General features: G+C 36.0%; 2 protein-coding genes across 2 annotated transcripts in view; one reads left to right on the top strand and one right to left on the bottom strand.

Moving 5' to 3' along the window:
• The first annotated feature begins 187 nt into the window (after window positions 1-187).
• LOC139694967 (ATP synthase subunit C lysine N-methyltransferase) lies at window positions 188-9304 on the top strand. The gene is made up of 5 exons (XM_071593518.1): window positions 188-301; window positions 5281-5453; window positions 5546-5752; window positions 8423-8629; window positions 9195-9304. Exons 1-4 carry the CDS (start codon window positions 196-198, stop codon window positions 8573-8575), a joined length of 639 nt encoding a protein of 212 aa, XP_071449619.1. The 5' UTR covers window positions 188-195; the 3' UTR covers window positions 8576-8629; window positions 9195-9304.
• The window catches only part of LOC139694965 (neutral amino acid transporter 9-like), a 62497-nt gene continuing 45514 nt past the window's right edge, over window positions 8567-25549 (bottom strand). Inside the window, exons 6-13 of the mRNA XM_071593515.1 lie at window positions 16193-16353; window positions 15900-16064; window positions 15728-15787; window positions 13228-13482; window positions 12274-12551; window positions 10698-10802; window positions 9482-9786; window positions 8567-9389 (exon numbers count right to left, since the gene is read on the bottom strand). Coding sequence (XP_071449616.1) covers window positions 9191-9389; window positions 9482-9786; window positions 10698-10802; window positions 12274-12551; window positions 13228-13482; window positions 15728-15787; window positions 15900-16064; window positions 16193-16353 — 1528 coding nt within the window. The 3' untranslated portion in view covers window positions 8567-9190. The remainder of the gene's footprint in view (window positions 9390-9481; window positions 9787-10697; window positions 10803-12273; window positions 12552-13227; window positions 13483-15727; window positions 15788-15899; window positions 16065-16192; window positions 16354-25549) is intronic.

Raw genomic sequence — 25549 nt, 5'->3', positions numbered from 1 at the left:
TCCAAAAATAATCAATAGATACAATAAATTATCGAATTTCGTTTTCTACTTAAAGTTTAACGCCACTCCTTTAAGGAATACAGTGTATGTTGCTTAAGTTACCAACGTTACTAATGATTCACTCTTCCCGGCATCTCCACTTAAAACAAATAGCATACGATATACGCCAACACGCGGCATTAGAAGAGTCGGCGAATGGAGATGGTAGGAAATAGCGCTGCAAACAAACCAACGGAATTCGAGCAATATTCTTCTCCTTCGAGTAAATCCTTTGTGGGATATATTTTTGCCGGCGTTACAGGTGCTTAGATTATTTATAAATATATACTGTGATTGTTTTCGGGGATTGTACTCATATTATATTGCATTCTTCTGGCATAGTCGCAAGCACAAAATCAACTTCCTTGCTATTTGTTTTCAACGACAATCGCTACAAGAGTTTTTTGATGATATGTATGTTGTATTATATTTCAATTTTTTCATTAACCTTCGGTAAAGTTACTCATTTGTTAGTCACGGCAGTTACTGTTTAAATGTGTTACAAGCATTATTGAGACAAGAACCAGTCAGTCGTCTTATTATTTTTAGAAAAAGTTTCTTGCAGTAATTTTTCACCAAACGTTTCAACGATACTAATCTTAATATGATTTCTCCAATATTGTATACATTTGGGATAGAATAAGTATTTTGCAAATAAATATTTGAGTTTTTGGACGCAGCAGATAAAACTACTAGACCGAAAGAATGCTAATACAAGACTTTTTTAATTAAAATTTAGCAAAATTTACGTCATACTTAAATAAATCTCGTATTATTAATAAGGATATTCTGCATTTGCATTTGAAAAAATTTAAACGTGAAAACGTCAAATGAAGAATATAAGTTAGCAAGCCTCATGAATCTTGGGTTGATGGAAGAAGATCCTAGTTAGTGCTTTGAAAGAAGACTGAAAAGTCTTGGAGTCTAGGTTTAATGGGAACATTAATCTTTTACAGAAGAAATGGACCAGAATTATATAAAATCAGAAGATGAGTATGAACTCTGCACTTTTTAAGTGATGCCTAATTCACTTGATGATTCCAGTATTTAATATTTTGAGTATATTACTCCAGTCTTAATTGTAAGGATCCCAAGGAATAATTTTCCGATCTTTTCTATTTGCTATATTAGAGTTCTAATTGAAGTTTTTCATACAATAGAAATGAATTCTAAACAGATCTTACCAAGGAGCAAATTAGAAGTTAAACAGAGTTAACTTAACATTTTGGATAGTTTTCCAATAAAATACAATGTTTTCCATGCTCTTTTGGTAATGGTTTCTCTGCGAGTGAAAATATTTCACCTTTTTCTAAACATACATAAGTCATAAAAGTGTGAGAGCAAACATGATGAAATGTGAGGTAAATAATATATGAAAATTTACTTGGTAAAGACAAAACAAAAGGGTGGTGTCAGAAAAGAAATGGGTGAGGTCATCATAGGCATAAGATGGAATGTGCATTTAAATTGTAGCTACTTTATGCCTAGTAGCATTTGAGGAGAAGGATTCACTTAGGATATGTATGAGTTCATACATATCCTATTTATTAATTCAGCCGTGACTACAATCCATTGGCTGAAAGGACCACAAGTAATGTTGGGGCACATCGGAAATGTATGACTGGTATGGCCTTGTGTGTCACTACTCTGCCCCATCATTAATGAAGGCCCTTTCAACCATGGGATAATAGTCATAAGTTGAGAAATGACAGGTTGCAAGTATCCAACATCAGAAGAATACAAATAATTTCCTTTCAATGTTCCATTGCTAATCAAAAAATGAACTTCCTAGGGGTAGGATTTCTCATTGTGCACAGAAACCCGTTAGCAATGGCATAGGCAGGGTGATTTGGTATCTCTTATGCTATGTTGTATATATGGCGTATGTATGTTATTGTTTATCTTATGTGACCCCCTTAAACATGTAAAGTCTGTCATCAGCTGCTCACTTCAATTAATTGCTTTGTTTTAAGGAGTAGTTCCATAGAATTTCAACAGTTTAAGAAAGGGAATCATAGCTTAAATGAAAAATCATAAACTTTTTCACAAATAAAATTAATGTCTAAAAGTTGTTTTGTCATCATATTTCCAAAATGAAAATAACTAGTGAAATGAAATGGTGAAATAGTAATAAAAGGAAATGGCAGTAAAATGTAGCAATAATAATTCTTTAAAGATTTCCATTCCCTTGCATTACTTTCTGTCTTTCTGCAGATTTTGCACTTGTAAATACATGTTTAGAATCATGATAATTTTTAGGACACTGTTATATGATAAATTATAAATAAAATTTCTTTAAGATCAGCCTTATCAATATTATTTTCATTATTTGGTAGTCCACTGTTTGAGGTAGGTCTTGGATGGACACCCATTCACTACCTTTCTTAGCTTAATCTAACATGATAACCAGACACCCCATATTATTTATTTATTTATTTAACAACCAGCATTACAAGTAGGTGATAGCCTGGTGGTAATGTTCTTGATTATGAGTCATAAACCACTCAATCCATTCATTACACATTAAAACATACAAGGAAGTACATATGGGTTTATCACATACATTTCTCACTCACACGTTACAGTTAATTATTTTAAGCAGAGCATACACCTTGTTTTAAATTTATTTAATGAAAAAGCCGATTAAGCCGCTCTTCATTTCATCCAACATGCCTATTTTATGCCTTCATCTTCCTTGTGTCCCTAATGTTCTCCCCTCTTTCACAATCCTCAACACCCCATTGCCAATTGAAATTTTCTGCATCCACCTTTCCTGCCTCTTTTAGATTTCTCCCAACAATCCTCTCTTCTCTCCCACCATGCCTACTACCACTTTGTTTGTTTTCCTCTCTGTCCATTTCACCTTTTACTTACTTCTTCTCACGTGCATCTTAAAACAATCCAGTCTATGCCTATCATCTTGCTTCAGTGACTATGTTTCCCCACAGAATGAAATAATACTCTATATCAAATTTTGGACCAGCCTTTACTTAAATCCTTATTCATCATCCCTGTCATCATTGCCCTTCTTGTGAAAGCCCCATTGCCTGTCATTCTTTTTCTTATGTCCATATTACTCAGGCCCTATTGGTCCAAAAAACTTTGAAGATAGGTAAATTTTTCTACCTAATACAGTTTTTGCTCTTCAATTTTAATATTTTACTTAGCTTTTCTTCTTCTTGAAAACCACATCCTTTGTTTTGTTTGCATTTATTCTCATCCCTTACCTCACTTTACCTCAGTACTTTGAAGTATTTCTTCCGTTGTGAATCTATGTATCCACTTAATTTTCAGCACTCTTCTGTAGTACCACATTTTCTTTGCCTCCAATCTTCTTTTCTTAGCTGCTCCTATCGCCTAAGTTAAATATCCGTAGAAAACTAGTCTCCATGTATAAATTTTATTGAATTCCTTCCTTATGCCCATTCTAGTATTATTTGTCATTAGCAGTTTCTGGTCCTGATAGAGAGCCTTCTTTGCCATTCCTATTCTGTGTTCTACATCCCTTTTGCTTCTTCACTTCCTATTGATCCCCATGCCTTAACAGTACAACTTGTTGTGTGCCTTTCCATAGTCTTACTTGAAAATGTTCTTCCCATCATTGACTGCACACCATTATCATAGTTTTAAACTTGTTTATCTCGAGGATTTAATTTTAAAGAAAACTTACTCATTTGAAACTGTGAGGTAATCCATTGCAATTTATTGATTGATGGGAAACATTTTTGTTGAAGGGAAACTTGTAACTGTGGTTTGCAAAAATTTGCAGTCAACCACTCCTATTTTTTCAACCCCTTCTCCAGATTGAGTGGTATCCTCATTAGACATTCAATTCTTCTCTGACAGTGTAGCTCTTTTGTCCACAAATCATAACATACTTGTTTTTTCCCCTTGAAATCATGCACCATCTCTTATCATTCCCTGTATCTTATTAAATGCCTTCTTAATATATTCATTAAATATCAATGGTGGTGAAGAGCAGCCCTGGCCCTCTCCTTTCTTTATTTTTGCTCTTTCCAATCTTTCACTGCATCTAATTTCTAGATTCCTATGTATATCTATGTAGATCAAAGGTGTTTCATGGATATAATATTTAGATCTAATGATCTAATTCAGATGGTTTGTATGGACGCTAACCCCACTCCATGGACTAATTTTCCTCATATGCAGATACACATTGATATAGAGGAGATTAGCCTATGCCAGTGACTAACCTCCAGGAATAAGTATCTCAAAATTCATTATATGAGAATTTACACTCAAGGATACACTTATAGGTAGTAGTAGCAGACTTTGATATGTGAACATCAAACATATTGCAGAAAAATAAAATTTCAATTTTCCAGGGATTTATTATGAACAGGGTACAATGCATTTAGGATTGTGTGCATTGCTTGTAAAATATTGTATGAAATACATCACTGTGAAAAATTGCAATTTTAATTTTGAAAGAGAATGCACATAGGCTCTGCTTCTTTATAGGAAAATTATGTCCACAACAGGGACAATCATAAGGGTTAAGGTGGAGGCTTGCTATGCTACGCAGACACTATGTTATGGTTTAGCAATGAGTCTTAACACACTACCAATTGCATAATTTTTTTAAGTGGTTTTATCAGGAAATGAATTAAAATGTCAGGAGCTGCTTGCAAACTTATAATCACCCACTGGAGCACAGCAGGGAAAGATGCTAATATACAAAAGACATTTGCTTTTCTCAAGAAAACTAAACTATTAAATGGTACAGAAAGAAGATAAATTGGCTGCTAACAGGATTTATGGTATTTGATCACAAGGAAGGAAACAATCTGGAGGGGCAATAATAGCAAACATTATAGCAGATAATCCTCATTATTATAGTATATTCTTCACAAACCATCCCCCCTCATGATTGAAATATACATACACATTTACATTTTGCAAAATATGTGTTACATTTCTTTCAGAAATTCAAATTATTTTTTAAATGATCGTGGGTAAATGAGCATTCTGAGATGGGAAAATTCTAACCCTTAAACATGTAGCTCAATTGGTAAAAAATTTAATAACAAAGTAATATCTTCAATACCAGAATAATTTAAAAGGACAGAAGAGTTTTAATGATGTATTTAGTTCAGCCATAGCTTCCCTAATGCCATAGTTAGCCTAATTTCCTCTTCTCCTTCTTAAGGATGACATATTTCTGGATATCAATTTGTATTTATGATTAAGTTTCAACTTGGTGCATATTTGTTTTTTCAGGTGGGGCAGCTGTTGCATTAACAGCAGTGTGTGCCCCATTCATACTTCCTGCATTGCGGCGTGTATGCCTTCCGTATGTACCTGCAACAACTACGCAAGTGAACAATGTATTTCAGGCACTAAAAGGAAGGACTGGTCCCTTGGTCGATCTAGGCAGTGGAGATGGCCGCATAGTAAATCCTATTTAACTATCCATATTTGTGACTCAGAATTGTATTTTCATGGTTTCATTTCAAAAAATAAATATGTCTTCACTTATGTTTAGGTGTTGTTTGCAGCAAGAAAGGGATTTAAGGCCAAAGGTGTTGAACTCAACCCATGGCTTGTTCTTTACTCTCGACTTCATGCATACAGGGAATACAAAAAGGGAAGAATACTGGAGCAATGCTATCCCAGATTTCACAGATGTGATCTATGGAAATTTCATCTCCATCCGTATGCCAACATTGTAATTTTTGGTGTCCAAGAAATGGTAGGTTGGATATAAAAAAAAATCTTAATACAAGTGATTGATGTCTACATACATACACCAGACTGTGACAATAATACTACAGAAATTGAGGGAGTACCCAAAACTAGAATATTAAATATTTACTCGTAAATATTTGATCTATTCCTACCCTTTCAATATCGACTTGGGACATATTAGGACATAAGTATTAATGAAAGACTCTAAATGGTCTACAGTTATAATTATCTGACAGACGGAGTACTCACTTAAAGTGCTCTCCACAAAAAACCTTAGGTAGGGTTCGGGATACCACTGAAAAAAATCTGCTGCCTCCAGCATTTGAACCCAGGAACCTCAGGTGGGAAGCCAGTATGTTAGCCACTGCACCATCCCAATCCTAACATTCATATATTATGTATAAGGGGAAGTCAAATGAAAACTGAACTCCCACCATGGCACACATTCTGCACGAAAGGTGGCAGCGCTGTTTTTACTTATCGATGCTGCCATTGCTGTGGTAGGAGAACTGAATAGTGACAACTCACAGGCACCCACAGCTGTTTTATATCTCCGTCTTGGTGCGCAGACTAGTCTAGTGTGTTCACCACTTAGGTTTTTATCTGGCTGCCCCTCATAGTTTACTTTGGAATGTCGCCATTTGATTTGGCATGTTCTGTGAAACTATACAACATTATATATTTAAAAAATTGATATCTGCATAAATTCCATAGTATAAAAATCATTCAGTTTGACTGAGATTGTTTTTACCACTAATTATTTTTTCATTTTGAAATTTCTGCATTTTCATGCATATTAGCAGATGACTATTAAAAATTACTGTCGCAGCATCTCGCATAAGTTCTTATGGTGGTATAATTTTTCATACTACTCATTAATTTCTTTAGCTTGTTGTCAGTGGATGACTGAATGAACATGCTCCAACATCCTTCACATAATTCTATGTATTCCCAAAATGTATTCAATTATTGATATCAATATTACTTTTTTAAATAGAAACATCATTTGATCATTTGCTAATGATTGATTAATTGCATTGGTGACAAAGGTAGGCAGCAAAATACAAATTTCTATTGAATATCAATTACTTCAGATAAATGACGCTCCTTCATACTTTATCATTGTTTTCACTCATTTTCACGAGGGCGAGAAGGCAGCAGGTACTCCAATATGTTAATTTTTGTGAAACTGCAACAATAAATTTGTTGATGTAAACTTAGTACCCCACATAGTAATCTCAGGGGTGGAGAACCAATAAAAAGGATTTGGACAAGGGATAAGAAATTGAAGTATAAGATAATGAGATACTCCTATCATAAACTTACATCCATCAACTCAAAAATTGTTTTGATAGGTGAGGGGTGGAGTTCACCTCATATGAAACGCTAGGGCATATCATATTCAAGCAATAGGGGAGGGCATCCCTGAGCAGGAAGAATCACACATATTATCTGAGGGAAAGAAGGCAGGAGGCAATGTTCCTTCTCTTGTTCTGCCACAGGTGTGACCATTCCCTAGGTTACACGAGCACCAAAAGACTCCAAACACCTTCTCCATGTGGCTTACATAGGCAGCTTTCACCAAATAGGGGATCCACAGTGTGGGGCTGAAGGTTCAGGCACGCCAGCACAGCCTTGTTGAGCCCACTATATGGCCTTAATTGGCCATATAGTGGGTCACTCATGTCAATAAGTGCTTCCCTGGTTCATTTAGTGATATTTATCCTGTTTTTTATTTGGATGATACAAATTTCATACCTCATCTCATTTTGTTTCATTGTAATTTTCTGTTTCTCAGCAGTTATGTAAATGGTGTAACAATAATTCCTAAAACTCAATATTAATACATCTTATTTCAACGACTTTTCCAATATTAATAAGAATCATTCCACAAGTGAATTGCTCTACACACCTTGGTGTCATCATTGATACTATATCTTGGGAAATGCATACTCACTCTTTAGCTATGTAACTCAGCTCCATCTGTTTCCCTATCAAAGCTTTCAGATCTACCATTTCATTAGGAGTGCTACTAACTCTATACTATGGTGAATTTTATGTCTGTCTACCGAAAAGCATTCTACAGTAGTATTCTTCAACCCATACCTAGAATATTTTGAAATTTCATAAGAAAGCTATAAGGTAATGTTGAATGTAAATTATCTACCATTGTTCATAATCCTTTGTACAGTACCTGTTTCTTATTTTATGTATTCACTGCTTTGCTTTATGTTAAATTAATTTTCAAGAATTTGTGCTAAACTCACAAATACAGGAGTGTGGTACCAAATAACAAACTGTACCGTCATGTACCTTTTCTTCGAACCGGGAAAACTGCTTGTGGTCTGAAACATTGGGTCTCCAGTTATATAATAATCTTCCCTAGGAGCTTTAAGTTTCCATGGACGTCTCTTTGTTAAAAATGAAAGTGGATGCCTTTCTACTACCCAAATGTTTTTACTCCAATTCAGGAATATCTGTCCACTTAAATCCATTATTTTTTTTCCTGAAACAATATTGCTGCAATATCAAACTATTATTCTGCTAATATACTTTGTTACAAATATTATAAACACTTTATATCTGTATATTCCAGGCCTTTTGGTAAATATAATTTATTATTTATTATTATTTGGTTAATTAATATCATTCCAAATATTTCTTTAATGAAAAGATGGCTGATTTAGAAGAGAAGCTAAAGGAGGAGCTTGCTGAAGGTGCTGTTGTTGCGGCATGTAGATTTCCCTTACCTAATTGGATACCAACAAGTACTATTGGGTCTGGAATAGATACAGTATGGCTTTACAAGAAAAATGCATTATTGTAAAAGTATCTTTATTGTTTCTTTGGTCCTCATAAACAACAGCCTCTGGTGCCACAGGTAATTTCTTTTCATGCATGAGTTACAAGAATAAATATGAATACACTGATCTTCAAAGTCACATGCATGAAAATATGATACCTTCTCTATATACATATATATTCAATAAATCCTGAGTTTACTCTTAGTTAGACATCACAATTGATTTGGTGTCTACTCTTTATAACAGATCACTTTTTTTAGAATACAAGAATTTTTAGAATTCGTAAATACAGTTTATCACATATCATTGATTTATTATTCTGTACATAATTTCTATTAGTACTTGTTTAAGGCAAAATAAGTGCCGCATTATAAGTACTTAAAAGGTCATTCATTGAGGGGGAATGAAATATCAATTCTCAGCTGCACCTTCTGTGAGATATTTTTGGTGTGAATGAAAGGTTCAGGATGCATATATATAGCCATTCATTTTAGTAGCTCAGCTTCATATTTTTTTATGAATGAATTGATGGTACAAACATATTTATTATCTCCCATTGTAGACAAAAATAATATTATAGCAAAAATCACAGTAAAAAAGCTATTGAATTGTTAGTAATAAAGCTACAACTTTCCATTTCAGGAATCTGAAATTAAAAATTGAGCAATCAAGTTCAGAAATCCTAAAACAGGAATGGCAAAGTGGAATAGAACTGAAGTGAAGGACATTCCTGTGAAGAAGAAGCCATCGTCTATGGACATTTTCTTCTGTGAAGCAATGTGGAGTAGACATGGAATTGTAAATACATACACAAAACCACTTATTGCACCTGTAAATCTGAATAAATGTTTTCATTAGTTAAAATCATCATACTCACTGGAGTGCATTATGCATGAATTCAATTTTTATATGCCCGATGGAGAACATACCTGATGATGGTTCCAACTTTAGGCAGAAACATGGCAAATAGGATGCAAATTATGATCAGCGTTATGTTTATGCCAACAATGTAGAGCATTTTTGCTGGTGGTGTCGTGGAAGTCATAGAGTTGACTTTGGAAAATGAAGTGACATGATGTAATTGAGGCTTTGGCCTCATAAATGGTAGTGCTGAAAAAAGTTGCACTCGAATCATGTAGGAAAGTAATGGGAAAACAGTTAAGAGTTGAAAAAACAGGAACATCCGTGCAGCTACTGTCATTCCATCTGATGTTGGAAAGTTGTTCAGGAAAGCCTTTAGTTGCATAAAATAGACAATATCGGAAATATCATTAAATGGGCATCTTTCAGAAATCACATGGCATAAAATTTTGATAACTTCTTCATCGTGATGGAACAAACGCTGATAAAAGGTAAGTATTCAGTTTCAAATTCTCAAAAATATTGCAGGGAGTACCTCATTGAATGCTGTAGTTCCAATTTTGAAGTATGTACCTACTACATTGCTGTTCCTTGCCATGAAAGTGAAAGTTATTAAATATCTATATTCATGTATGAGGGAAATAGTACTTCTTTATCGGGAACCTTGTTTATTCAGAAGACAGTGTCAGAATTTTTAAGGACAAGATAAAACTCTCGGATTCACAAGGAAAATGTAATTGCCTTTTTAATATATCAAGAAATACTGTATATATTGTTACCCAATTTCAATGCTTTGAATACCCACACAATACTATCTTCCCCAGGGCCTCCAGACAAGACGATGAAACTCAAAAAATGTATTTAACACAAATAAAAACTTACTTCTGATATAACTTAAGAATAAAAATCAAAGATTAACATTATGTAAAAATAATGTCACTGTTAGGAGGGTATTTAACATACAATTTTATTAAAAACAGAGGAAGGCATTTAATTAGGTGAATTAATAATGGAACTTATTTTTAATCCAGTTACTTTCACATATTCCCCACTAGCTCTTATTATATTGTAGATAAAGTGGCATTCAAAATAATTAATAATTATGATTTTTTAAATGGATCAATTTGATGTGCTTTTTTCTTTTTATTGGTGGCAAGTGAAATATCTTTTAACTGTTCTTACATTTCATCATTAGTTTAGAAATTAGAAAAAAGGCTTGGAATGAGGTGACCAATGGTTAAATGTTGGACTTCTTTAATCTTATTGGCTCATTTTGAAACTTACGTCTTCAATGCATCCCTTGTTCAAAGGAAAGCAAGCGTAGAACACAGTTCCAATGATCAGATACGTTGCAGTCACCAACACAAAAGCTATGGAAAGATCACGGCTCTGTGGAAAAAGGTATGCATCATTAAACTGAAATACTTTTTATTCTCTCATACTAAGTACTCTACTTTCTAGGTTTAAAACATGCTTTTTCCCAAGATCATAATGGCTTAATAATAGTATGGGTATTTTTTTTATTTTCAAGGGGGCAAAAATCACAAACCATTCATTTGATGGTTTCTGGCTCAACTTCGTGGAAATTCATGTTCATGGAATGACGAACAAAATGTACTTTGGTACAACTCCAATCACAAGCCATCTTATTTTCCAACCCCAAGGAAAATCAATCCCAGAATGCAACCATCTCAATATCGGTGCAACAACTTATTCCATATGATCATGACTTTAACCTGAATTACACCATAATAATTACCAAAAGGCCATTTTTGTGCAAGCCAGGCATAATCTAACACCCTTAATCATATTCTATAACTCTTCTCAGGTTATTAGCAAACACTGGTGATATCACTTCACTTACTTTGAAGTGATATCATCAGTGGTTCATACCAATTCTTTCACCCCAAAAGGTGGAATTTTCACCATCAAGGGTATGATAGGAAATCCCTATTATCCAAGTTACCTTACCCTTAACAACTATTTTGCAAAGATACCTAATCATCTATCAAGAAAAATGAAGAAGGGCACGCTTTTATAATGATACCCACTTTTAACTAAAATTGCAAAAACCAACTGCGAGGAGGACCCTGAAGATGTTCACCCAATTTTTTAAATAAAATCCTGTATAGAATGGCAATCGCAAAAAACCCTGGTCCAGCCTCAAAATAACCACAGCCAGGAAAAGAAATGTTCAATGATTACCTCTAATGGAGAGGCTTTGACTAAGTCCTCTAATTCCACAGTCTATACCCATCTTCTAGGAAGCATTCTTTCATTGCTCTCAAAGTAATCTGGACTGATGCCTTCTCAAAATTCACTAGACAAATATTACATCCTGGTTATTTTCTATATTCCTTTTTATCAGTGACCTCATTAAATCAACTGTGGCAATGGCATCACAAGTACCACTTTCCAAGCCCATACTGATCTTCCCTTAAGGAACAATTTGCTTTCTTCTCCTTCCTGTTGCTGATGATCCTAAGCCTTTGCCACAGGCAAATTAAAGCCTAAGGTCACCTTTCCAGCTGCCTACCGAGGAACAAATGCTACATGAACTACCTTTCATCATGAATGATAGTTTTCAATTAAAATTTATCATGTATGTTTAGTTGGACCGGCATCTAGTTAATTAATTATCAGATCTCATGTTAGTTCACAGCAATTAAGAGTAAATTAGACTTAACGTATTTTTCTCACATGGTAATAAGTACATTTCCGAGCTCCTAATTAATGATTTCCTCCTTGTGATTGTAAATAGAATGCTATTCATCATTATGACCTCATGCACCCATTGTTCATAATCTTAGATTGTAGAGATGATATAATGATACATTCTTGCAGTGTTGTAAATACTTACATTATTTTCTTGTTTCTTGTTGTTTTTCATTATGTTGACGATAATATTGTGAATGAAAAATGAAAGAGCCAACATCCCTGACAAGGCTGGGAATGAGGGAAGGAACAAGGGTGTTGTTGAATCGGTGATTTTATTGCTTTCACTGTTGGTGCTTGGGATGACGGTGTTTTGGTTAGAGACAACAGCATTCCCTTGATTTAAAGTCAAATTCACATTGATCCCCCAGCTTGCTGCTTTGGTCACTACAAAGATGATAAGGTAAAACACCGACAGGGTACCTGGAGAAACAATCATTCAGATTAAGTGTTAAATTCTGCACAATTACATTTTTTTATTTATGACAACACCCATTGATAGTTATTACATAAGGCATATCATAAGATACAAATTATTAATTATTGCTGTAAAAAAAAGATATGAAGGTATAATGCTTTTTTTCTGTTGATTTATTTTCTCTTTAATTAAACTATACATTTAAATACCGATGAAATTTATGAGGATATAATAGGAAGCTACCACAAAAAAATACAGTTACTTATATGCTATATTTATAAATTAGGTATCTACCTATCATTTCCACCTTAACTTCATAGGTTAATTTAGAGTTAATTCATGCCTTTGTCTGCATTAAATGGTTGTACTCATGCTATTTTTGGTTAAAACCAAATTGTTTGCTGAATTTTCGACAGGATGCAGACTTTGATTCTGTCCATTGTTTGTACAGGGGCAGAAATCAGTGAATTCTGTCTGCTTTATTGCAGTAAGCAAGCTAAACTGCAATCATCTAAATGTCATTTAGATGTTCCCACCTTTTTAAACAGAACTAGTTTTGCCTAAGCATGTAAGCTCTACCCTTATAACAAACATAATACATAATCAGCATGAGAAAATTGACATTACATTTTAAGTCAATGCTTTAAAAAGTTCCAAGTAAGTATGTATATTTCAGCTTACCCAAAGAGTTGAATTTTGTGAAAAATGTTGCAGATCTAAAGTTGACCAATGGAAATATCAAAACAGCCAAAATAATGGGAACCGACCCTTGCACAGTCCATACTTTTTCATATATTGATGAGTGCTCTTCCACAATGGATTTCTCCCATGGATGCTTAGAGGCATCAGTAACTATGGGTGCAGTTGGAGAAATCCCTCCCTGGTGCACTTCAGTGTCATTCATTTTTGAGACTGGGTGGTAGCTGGGACACAAAACTGTCAATCAAAGATATAATGCATAATAATATTATAATATAATATACTTCATTAATTTGATTAATGGTACAACCATATTAAATGTCGTCAAGATATTTACATATACTGTAATACATGTGCATTGTATAAGTACATATACAATGCATAAACAACATAAATTCTTAACTGTGCTGAAGATTAAAAAAAAAATTCATCCAGACAGACAAATCCAGACAATTTCAATTTGAATTTCCTGCCATATCATAGTTCCACTGGAGATCGCAATGGGCGTTCATGAAATCTATAGGCATCTATATTGAAATGTAATGAAATAATTGACTTTGTAATTCCACACACTTTATTTAAAAACACACGACCCAGGTTTCGACGTTGAACGTCATCATCAGGTGGTCCTCATAGAAGCACGCTGGCTATATATACCTTCTGATCATAGGAGGGGGGGGTTGGTCAGAGAGGGAGGTCGGAGGGGTAAAAAGGTTACAATGTAGCTGGGAAGAAAAGAGAATTACATTTTTGATTTAGAAGAGTGGTAGGTCTAGGAGTGGGGAGTGGGAGGGATACAAAATTTCGTTGGCAAGATCATCTTTCCAACGGACACATTTCAAAATTTCTAACTGCTCCAAAGCATCGAGCCTTTGACCTTTTTCTTCAAAATGAATAATTTTTGTCACAAAGTCACTTTTGTGATCACTTTCGATGAGGTGTTTTGCAAAGAGGGATGTTATGTTCTTATTTTTTACACATGTTTGGTGTTCTTTAATCCTTTCTTTAAATTTCCGTCCTGTTTGTCCAATATACTTTGTGCTACAATCCGAGCACTTTAACTCATACACTCCACTCCTCTCGTTTTCGGGGACTTTGTCTTTAGTGTGAGAGATCAGGTTCTTAAGGCATGAACGACTGTAAAAGGCACATTTAATTTTTTCTTTAGGTAAACTTTTAATTACTTTTTGAGAAATAGTCCCAAGATATAGTATTCTCCGCCATTTGGCAGTGGGATCTTTTACATGTTCGGGGTTGTAAATGTGGCTTAACGCTATTTTTGTAAGTTTATTCCGGTAAAGTTTATTTATTAGATCTTCTGAATACCCATTGTTTACTGCTAACGTTTTAATTACATTAAGTTCCTTATTTACATTGAATTTTGACATAGGGATAGCGGTCAAACGGTGGATCATTGCATGAAATGCCGAAAGCTTTTGGGTGAAGCAATGCCTTGAAGAGGAATTAATTAATTGGTCTGTATACATTTCTTTCCTAAAAATGGAATACTGTAACCCATCTTTGTCTTTAGAAATGGATAGGTCGAGGAAATTCAGGGAACCTTTTTCCTCTTTTTCACACGTGAATTGTACATTAGAATTGATAGAATTTAGATGTGCTAGAAACTGATCTAGTTGCCTATCAGAACCTGTCCACACACAGAAGACATCGTCTACATATCTTAACCAACAAAATACATTATTAATGAGAGGGTAGGCTGAGGAGAACAAAACTTTTTCAAAATTGGCCATATACATATCGGCCAGGAGTGGGGACAAGGGCGAGCCCATGGCTAAACCATTGGGTTGTTGGAAATAGGTACCATTAAAAATGAAATAATTTTGGGAAACACACGTCTTAAGTAATGCACAAAGTTCACTTATAACTAGAACTGGGATGGATTTCCGGATGAGGATGTCTTCGGCAAGGTTCACCGCTTCCATGGGTGGCACGTTGGTGAAAAATAATTGGTAATAAATAAAGTGTGTGGAATTACAAAGTCAATTATTTCATTACATTTCAATATGTTATGCAAATTCCACAAAGTTACGCCTGAGACAACAAAAATTCTATAGGCATCTAGTAAACAGTCAAAACCTCAAAACGGCCAATATGTTACGTACAAGTGCGGAGTACAATCGAAGAGCTGCTATTATCAAAGTGTTTGCGCTGGGCGTAAAAGTTTGAAATAGTTCAATTCTTTAGTTACCCCAGATCAACTGCTTACGATATTGTGTCTAAGTATAATGCTTCAGAGAAGTCTGGGGAAGGTTTCGCTTACCCGGCGAGGAAATCGCACTTGAGGAAACACGTGCTAGTCCGGATTTAAGCACTGCACCCCGTATGTATGTGTGGGTCCCAAACAGTAAATTTCCAAAGAGTACATTTTTAATTTCCTAAGAATGCTCTTACTTTGACATTTTTTCCACAAGTAAAAAATCATTAAAATATTTCTGAATAGAAAATAAATTGTGCTACTTACCCTCTGCACCTGTTACATTTAATGTATTTATGTCTTTGGAGAAGGTATCATATATGCTGTCTGAAATAAGAATATATTTCCATTAATACAATTAAATTAGAAAGGCTAAGGAATTGTTCATAACAGTTATGTATGGAAAAAGGTAATTTTGTAACATCAAGGGGGCACTTACCATGAAAATAACCAACAGAGTTGTACAGAAAGTTAGACATGAGGACCCAATAAACTATGGCAGCTCCTATGAGTACAACCATGGAGATTATCCTGGTAAGAATTGCAATATGACGCCCTAAGAGCATTTTACATAGATCACTGACATCTGTTTGCTCATGTTCACCTGCAAGTAGTCATTTAATGGTACAGATAAAGTCATAAGACAATGAGTTTGGAAGAGAATTTTCTTATTATAGTCACCAAAGAATTAAACTAGAACTTCATAGTCCTAAATATAAGAAAATCACTTGCCAGGAAAAATGGAATTCACTTTCAGAATGCGATAGGCTGTGTAGAGACACAAGGCACCCATTATTACCATTAATAATGTACCACCAGCAAGGCCTGCTCTCTGGATTCCCCATGGCATGCTTAAAACAGATGATCCAAGAATTGTGTTCCACACTGAAAAACTATAATATTTCATAAGACATTGAATTCAATAGAAATTGCATTTCTTATACAATATTTATAAGTGAAAACAATACCTTGTTGGTTATACATTCATTAGTTACCCACATATGATAAAGTGACAGAATGAGAACTGTAATTTAGACCATTATGAGCAAATAAATATTTAAAGGGGATCAAGGTGGTGTGGTTGCTAGCATACTGGCTTCCCAACTGGAGGGCCAAGGTTCGGATTCTGGAGAGGGGAGATCTTTTTCAGTGGTATCCCTACCCGACGAACTACGTGGAGAGTACTTTAAGTGAGTACGCTGTCTGTGCGATGACACAATAAGCGGTGGACCCCTTGGTGACATTTGTTAATAGTGAATAGGTCAATGCCAATGCCGGGATTCTCTCCACCCAAGGTATCAGTGGTCGCACTGATGTCAAGAGTTTTTCACCAATTGCACTTCATTAATTCACAAAAAAACTGAATATTTCTATAAGCAAATGCTCCAATGATCTTCTGGCAACTTCTTGTATCTAGTCAAGATGCTTTTCTGTAATCCTGCTTGGGTTTGGATAAAATATGATGTAAAAACATTTTACTAGCATGGGGCAAATTGGTGAGTGAAATTTGAAGAATATGTACAACAGATGAGGAGGGGATGTTGAAACCAGGGAAGTCAAATACTGAAGACTGTTATAGATTGTTAGGGGAACAGGGGAGAAAAAGGAAAAGACTGGACTTTTTGATGGCAGAAGGCAGGTACAAAGGACCAAGAACTAACTAAAGGAGGAAATGGAGTTTATGCCATAGGAAATCATCTTATAACTAACATATAATACTTGTCATGGAATATTTAATAGGTAGACTAACAGTAATGATAACACATTAGACTTGAATTTTTAAGTAAAAGTGAAATTTGAACCACATGAGTTAAAGGTTAAGGATAGAACAGGAAATTAATGCTTAATATTTTCAATGGATTGGGCTAGGTGCACAGTGATACACATCCACTAAACAAGAGCTCAATTTTTTGGTTGCATTAGAATAGATGACATAATCATCATAATTAAGAAAAAAATTACATTTGAAATAATAAAACGTTTATGGGTTAAAGAAGGGATGTGGTAGTGCAGTTGATGGAGTTCTGGGCTACTGATCAGAGGGCTAAGATCACCCTCAGCTGCCCAAAGCTGTGTGATTTTTCTGGTTCCAGATCTTCCTGGGAAACCATAGAACCCTTATGTGTAAATTTAATATGCGGTTGGACATTTTCTAGGTGATCTCTACCCTTATCTCTCAAACAAACCTTTGGCTTGATAATGAGGCTAAAACATTTTACTCAATGATTAACAGGCACTTGAGCTACAACAGCTGTGCCTCACTCTAATCAGAGTGCAAGTTATTGGGCATTATGCACAAATAAATTGATCTCTTTATTAAAAAATAACAAAGTTTTTCACCTTTCCCCTATTCTTGAATTTGCAATGACTGCCTACTGACCTTTGGAAATAATAATGCCTACCCATGTCTTTATTTGAAAAACATCTCGCTATTTCTATCATTAAGTGTATTTGTACTATAAAAATACAAAAAAAATAGAATCATCAGAAGAAAAGCCCTTCCACAAAGTTAAATTTGTAGACCATCAGGAGGGTATCTATCTATAGTTTAGGTATATAAACAAAATGTATTCATGCTTGCTAGGAAGTCAGGGAAACTAGTCTCTGTACAGAGGCCTGAAGATAACAATTGCTCAAAATCTTTCTTTTTTCATCTTTCGTGAACTCAATGTGTCCACTGTGAAAGAAGTATACGTATATTGCAGTGTCATCCACGAAACTACCTCCGAAAGGGATTAGAATCAGTCATTTAAGTACATGACTGATATATATCCATGTTATCCAGTTTCCTCCATTTTTATTAGCATTTTGAAAACATATATTAATATCTTTGAAAAAAAGAGACAATTTAAAATTAGAGGTTTGTCTTACAACCTGCTCAAGTTTCAACATTTTCTCCGTAGGTGTCATGGCGTACACCTTCGACTTTCATTGCCACCTGTCAGGCACACCGTGAACTAAGTCTCGCTGAATCTTCCCTTCGCGCCGCACTGCACAAGGTAACCATGGCAACCGTCGAGTTGAACGACCCTCGCGAAAAAAACTTGGCGAAGAGTGTGTAGGTGTAGAGAAGTCGCGCGCGATGTCAGACAGACGGCTAGGGGATTGAGGCTGGGCCAGACGTTCCTGGAAGGTCCTGGAGGAAGGGGGTGGGGCCACCTCCTCTCCTGTCTGGCCCCATCTCGCCCTTTTCCTCTCTCTCCCTGGCCGCCCAACATTACTTCGCACCCAAGGTCCACCAGTCGTCCAGGGAGCAACCTTCCGACTTTCAGATCCCGATCATCGAGAAGCCACTAGGTGAGCAGAATATCCCTTATTTTTTCCATTTTTCTCTGACTTCATCATAATAAAATGCCTATTTTTTACATCATGTGGCAAGTAATCGAAATTTATATAAATTACCCGTTTTGAATATTCAGGCGTGTTACAGCAAATAGTATCGAAGGAACGCAAAGTTTAACCAATCAACAATCGTAAATAGCAAGATAATTTCTACTTTCAATAAAATTTCCGAAAATCTGATAAGCTAGTTGAATCTTTAAAATTTGATTAACGTAAACTGCAGTTCATACAAGACCGCGCGTGGGCTTGACGCTAGTGCTATCCAAATAGTGAGTTTCCACGTGACTAGTGAATTAATAACCTGAATTCTAAAATACATCCATTGGGTGGTACTTCATCCTTGGGCCGACATTTCACTCGTGCAAAAGTATGCCGGGGATATTATACCTCTTTTTGATGCATTGACTGCAAGGTAAGTTGAGGTGCCACTATTGTGACGATTCTCCTGGAGTCATGTCCTTGAATGGGTTGTCTAAAAATGCGAGCTGCTCCTGGAATGGCTCCAGCGTGTACATACTGAAGCGAAGAATTTTTAAAATCGGGATTGTGTAACATATAACTAACAAGTAAATAATTTCAAAAGTGGAAAATTGCGCGTACTTTCTGGAGATAATACTGGAAAAGTGATTTTTATTTTTATTCCGGCTATCAAAACTTCACTTTCCCTAACCACGTAAGCCGCGGAGACGAAAGGGCTAAATGTATTTCGCGCCGAAGCAGCTGACGACGAAGTTTGCTAAACTTTTTGAAAGAGATATTTCGCCTGACGTAAACAATTACAAGGGTGTTAGTGTTCCATATCTTTAGGAAGCTGTAAAATATCCCGGCGGACCAGTCTAAAAATAGTCAATCTTTGACAAATAATTTTCAAACTATTTCAAGAAACGGAAATGAACAATACAAAGCGTTTTCACGTTTGATCGGAAACAAGACGGATGAGCTGCTGATTCTTTCACATCTTGGCAAACCTCAAAAATTACGTTTTACGTCCGTATATTGTTTTAGGCATCAATATGAAGCGATAGACAAAAATAACCTTAGCAAAACCAACCGCTGTGCTATTGTTATTTTTTTCAAACCATTTCGCAGCTGAAAAAAAATATGAATACCATGATCTTGAAATTATTGAAATGAAAATATTTCTGCATGTTCAATAGCCACTCAAACAACTCCCCAGTTCATTAAAAGTAATTACGCCATTCATATTTCGCATGTGGTGGGGTGGGAGTTATTTTATTCGTTACTAGAAATTAACCGTTCAATCAGGTCCGTGACAAGAAGAAACCCGGTAAAAATTATTTATCTATTGCAGTAAGGGGAATTATTGGGTCGGGTTTATTGAGAAGCATTGATCGGATTAATTTTCCAGAGACATGGCTAGGAAGAACCTAAACGGCTGCATCAAGTACGAGGGTCGTAGGTCGGGGACCCCTAGTTTTATTAGGTTGAAGAAAAAAAAGCAAGAGGGAGGAGAAAGTCTGGCGGCCAGCTACCTCAACCCGTAACGTGCAGTCCCGCGTGGGATAGGTCGGGGCGGGGGGGGTGCTGTGTAGATCAAGGAAATCGAAGGCGGGCCTGCGTGCTCAAAGCAGTGAGGTTGTTGAACTTGGGGGAGGGGGGGGGCGACGAGGGGGAGTGGGTTCAACTCCCTTTTGTCCTACCACCCCCATTCTTACCGCATGGGACGTGTGATTGGAAATCCTCGATTTAACAAGATTTAGGTTTCGTCACCGACTGATGTTATTGACCTGCAAGAAACTGTCTCGTCCCCTGCCGGGTTAACGATCATGGCTTAGGTAAATGGGATGGGGAATTGAACGTCTCAGTTAAGAAGAGAGAATGAATTTCACCGACCTCATCGACAATTTGACGCAGCTTATAAAAAAATAGTGATTATTCCTCCATCTGATTTCGATTAAATTTCGTGGTTCTTGTTTTGAATATTTTTTCGTTCATTGAGGAGTTGAAATTTGATTGAGAAATGGCAAAGGTTGAGAAATTCAGGGTATAATTTTTTTCCAAGATGGTAAAACTACATATATTTATCATGACGTCTCGTGGAAATGAGAGTAGAAGCCAGTATATTTCAAATTGTCAATGCCTCACTTATATCAAATCGTGACGAAGCCAAAATATCATGTTTTACTTGTTTAATTATTTAAATATATATGTATAAGTATTACTACTTGAGATTTATACTTGTGTTTAACTTTCAGCGCTCGAATTCTCTCATCTTTCTCATTTCTTTGCTCAGAGAAAAGCAAAGGAAGACGAGTCAGCAATGATCGTAATTCAGTCTCTTATATTGGAACGTTTTTCAATTTCGAATCATAAACATTTAAGAAATAATCGTGCAATGGAGAGAGAAATATACGAAAGAATTCCTACTCTTAAAGGATTGAAATCTTAAAATTTTGATTCGATTGTACAATAAACATTTCATATAATTGGTAATATAATTTATTCAATTGCAAATGGGCACGCACTAAGGACTCTAAACATGAAAATGTTTCACAACAGTAAATAAAGAATTTCACTGATTTCCATTGACTAATTCAAGTTGGCACTAACAAAATAAAGCAACTCGTATTATTTTTAACTCTACTGAAATGGTTTTTCCGACATTTTTGAATAAGAAGAGTCTTGATAATGTGTTATTTTCAAGCCTCATTCAATACCTTGGCAATTTTTTGGTGATAATTTGAATTATATTCACGGCAAACCATTACTCTTAACACAATTTAATATGCCGACGTGGTGATTAATTTGTATGAATTTCCTCAAATTTCTCAGAAGACATTAACTAGTTTGATGTTGATATTTATATTCAGTGACAAAGTTTAACTCAAATTTGCCGGAGGCCCCTCTCCACAATGAAGAGCACTTTCAAAATAATTTGTCATTTGAAAATTACTCTTTAATAGGGTTCGCTTAAGCTGTCCTTCTGCTGATCCTCATCCAGTAGAATTATGGCTAAAAGTGAATTATTTCCTGCGAATTATTAAAATCCAGAGATGCCAACCAACGGAGAATCGTGCAATGTTTGGCAGAAATTCAAGAGTACTACATCGCTTGAAATGACTGAATCGTTTGGTGCGAATGGGTGAATGCTCTGGGAAAAGAATTTTTTATTTCGGTTGGCGCAATAACCTCCTTTATTGTCATTGCAATCGACGAATTCCTCCTGCATTTCGAACCGCACATAGGAGGGTGTCGAAGGCTAAAATTAATGGCCACGCAATAACATCCCGTGTATATGTATATGTAAGCCTGTGTCGGATGAGGGAAATGGATAATGAAAACAAACGTTAGGGTAGGAACCATATGGGTGAAAGTCATGAAAGTATGACTTAAGTTGAATGCACATCTCGCTGAATACTTCATTGACGAAAATTAGTCGTGGTTTGGAAAAAAACGCACATGATTATCAGAATGAAATAGGTCAATCGGAAATATCACACAGTGGACAAATGGAGAAATACTATTAAGTAACATGTTTTGAACTGTCGAAAAACTTAACTTTTATCTTAAATTCATAGCAACTAACTCCAAATTGCATGTTCTAGATGAGTAGCGGTCGAACAGGCCATTAATTTTAGTGGACGATAAACTCAAATAGCACTAAAATAGGGATTATGCTTTATTATTTCCTAAAATGCCCTTCATTTCCTCTCTTTCATTTACTTTCCATCGCTCACTGAACGTACTGTCTTCACTAAGAATATCGATTATCATTATAAAGCATCTCAATGACTTCTTTAAACTTTACATGTATATGACATAAAGATTAATTTAAAAAAAACGCTCAATTTCCTTGATTGAAGTGTTCCGTAACTACTGCGTGCTCTTTGTGTTAGTTAGCCGAGCATTAGGCATGAAGAACTATAGTTGATGATTAAACTAGGGTTGTAGTTGCGGAAAGTAGCATGGTTTGAATGAGCAATTTTTTAATAAAATAAGACTAAAAATGAAAAACATTTGAGCTATTCAGGACATTTTTGACCTTCTAGACCGTGGTATCGGGCCTTGATTGAAAACGGAATGAACAGAAAATTCTCTACGGCACACTTAAGAAGGTAACTGAAGAGACTTAAAAAAAAAGCTCCGTCGTATGTCCTTCAGTCTTTAACAGTCCGTTGATCTCAGGTGATCGCACCCGATGACCTTGGCGCGAACAGTTTTATTTTAACCGAGCATGTCTGCGCGGTAGAATGAGATAAGTAGGCTTAAGCAGTGGAGCCAGGACGAGTGCAGACATTAGTTAGTGAGTCGGATATTATATGTGCAAAATTACATGAGCCAAGGGAGGCGCCTTCATCGGTTTGACCTTCAAGCCGCGTCCCCGTCTGTGACTTGGGCGTTGAGGTAGATCAGTGCGAGGAAGTGGATACGGCAGCCTCTTAGTGAGAAATGATTACCCTAGACTACCGAAATAAACCTAACGAGCATTTCGAGAACTTCTAGGCCGGGTTACACTTTCATCTAGCCCCTTTCGCATGATCGGCAATCATAGATTCTTATCATTTATTATTACTAATTAGTGACGATATTAGGTATGATTATTGAATGCTGGATTTATGGATATCCCATCAGTAATTAACTTCCAAATTTGATTACTACAGATTTGTGTTGATGAAACAGAAAAATCGTATCGAATCTAGTAGGTTCGAAAGTCAACTATTGATTGTTCGGCCAACGATATTTTATTCGACCGACAATCATTTGATCAACAAGGATTCATCAATAATGATTATTGCAAGTCATTTGATTAATCTTTGTTTAGTGCTTCTTTATTCAGACCAGATGTCACCATCAACTGTCAAATTTAATCACTCTTATAATGGAACAAATTAGTCATTTCGCACATTTAAGGCGGGTAGAGTTGAGACCTTAGCAATGGCGCTTCGGAGATTGTATATTGGGACTCCCGAGCAGACCCTTAGGGGCCAACAGAAATAACATGCCCTTGGAATAAGTTGAGGAGCTGACTCTCTAATGCAAAATCTCCTTTGATTTTAGAATAACGCACGGGACTTTATCGCCAATGACAGCGAGTCATTCCACAAAAAAGATCTTTCAAAGGTTCCAGGAGAACCTGGAGTTTACATTGGTTGCCATCTAGGTTAATATGGAACCTGAATAATTAAATTTATTCCCCCTGAAAACAATTATGACGTACTCTGGAGTGCATGAAGTCATCTGAAAACTTTTCTATAATTTGTTTCAATCAATACTTAAACTCGGTAATTAGTGACCATTTCGCGTCATCCGCGCGAGTGGCAAATGACAATGGCAGCGATCGATCCCGGAGGCAATCGAAAAAGGATAAATAGACGATGGAACAGTATTGATAGCAGCGACGTAAGCATTACTGCCATAGAACTTTGTTACTTCTATTAATTTTAAATTGCTCTCTCTCTCTCTCGACTCCTTGACTGGTATCCTGTGAACCAGCCTATCCTGTAGAACCACCCAGTCTAAAAACAAGAATGTAGTACCAGTAAACAGTGGGCAAACAGCCAAATGGCAATATTTTTGAACACCTAAGGCTGAAGCTGCGAACACATCGAAGAAGCATAGCCAGTTCTTAAATAAGATTAAATCTAAAGAAAATAAACAATAACGGCACTTTCATTATTCATTCATTACTAATCGGTGGAATCGAATATTGATGTCGCAGGTGCGAATCCCACTTGAGAAAAGCACCCACTGTTATGATGAGACGGCTTTAATGATGTCAATGCGTACGAGTCAAAATTACGTCATACGTTGAAATATCATGCCTAAAACTTTTCGTTTTAATTTCCACGTTTTCCTCATAGTTTATAGATATATATAAAAACAAAGATGTAGATTTTTAGAATATAGATATTTTATATATTTTTTTAAGGTAATCTACCGGTTAAGGTAGGTTTTTCGATGGACACAACTACCAAACAAATATTTTGTGGCTACTAACAAAACACAACCCTAAATTCTACTCTACACCAGGTCCCTCTTCATCTCTGAGTACTTTCTTCCGCCCTTCATCCCGTCCAACATCCCTATCCTGTTCCTTCCCTTTCCTCTTTTGCCCAACATTCTACCCTCTATCACAGTCTTCAACATCCCACTGCCGGTCAACACCCCCTTCATCCACTTTTCCTGCCTCCATAGGATTGCTCCCAACAAACCCCTCTCTTCGCCCACCATACCAAGTACTTCCTCATTTGTTTTCTTCTCTGTCCATTTCACCTTCTCCATTCTTCTCCACACCCACATTTCAAAAGCCTCCAGTCTACGTCTATCCTCCTGCTTCAATGACCACGTTTCCGCGCCGTACATAGCTACGCTCCATATCAAAGTTTTTACGAGTCTTTTCTTAACATCCTTACTCAAAGTCCCCGTCATCAACTCCCTCCTCCTCGTGAAAGCCTCTTTGCCTAGCGCAATTCTTCTCCTTACGTCCCTACTACTTTGACCGTGTTGGTCCAAAACACTACCGAGATACGTAAACTGTTCTACCTGCTCTAGTTTTTGCCCTCCTATTTTAATGTTAAGCTTGCCCTTTTTCTTTCTAGAAAATCGCATAACCTTTGTTTTATTAATGTTGATTCTCATCCCATACCTGTCGCACTGAATTTCCAATTCACTCACCAATGCTTGCAGCCCCTTGGCTGACTGACAAACTAAAGCTTGGTCATCAGCAAACCTAACTGATTTTACGAATTCCCCGCCCACTTTCATTCCTACCTCTAGTTCTTCCCA

This window comes from Hetaerina americana, unplaced genomic scaffold (genome assembly GCF_022747635.1).
Source record: "Hetaerina americana unplaced genomic scaffold, ioHetAmer1.1.p SCAF_6, whole genome shotgun sequence".
Lineage (NCBI taxonomy): Eukaryota > Metazoa > Arthropoda > Insecta > Odonata > Calopterygidae > Hetaerina > Hetaerina americana.
This window is presented reverse-complemented; position numbering and strand designations above follow the sequence as displayed.

Bases quoted from the DNA above. Each gene is read 5' to 3' on its own strand.
- LOC139694967 (XM_071593518.1), top strand. From the start codon at position 196: ATGGAGATGGTAGGAAATAGCGCTGCAAACAAACCAACGGAATTCGAG. The intron at 5,454-5,545 runs GTAAATCCTATT...ACTTATGTTTAG, and splicing joins GCAGTGGAGATGGCCGCATA to GTGTTGTTTGCAGCAAGAAA. The intron at 5,753-8,422 runs GTAGGTTGGATA...TTTAATGAAAAG, and splicing joins TTTTTGGTGTCCAAGAAATG to ATGGCTGATTTAGAAGAGAA.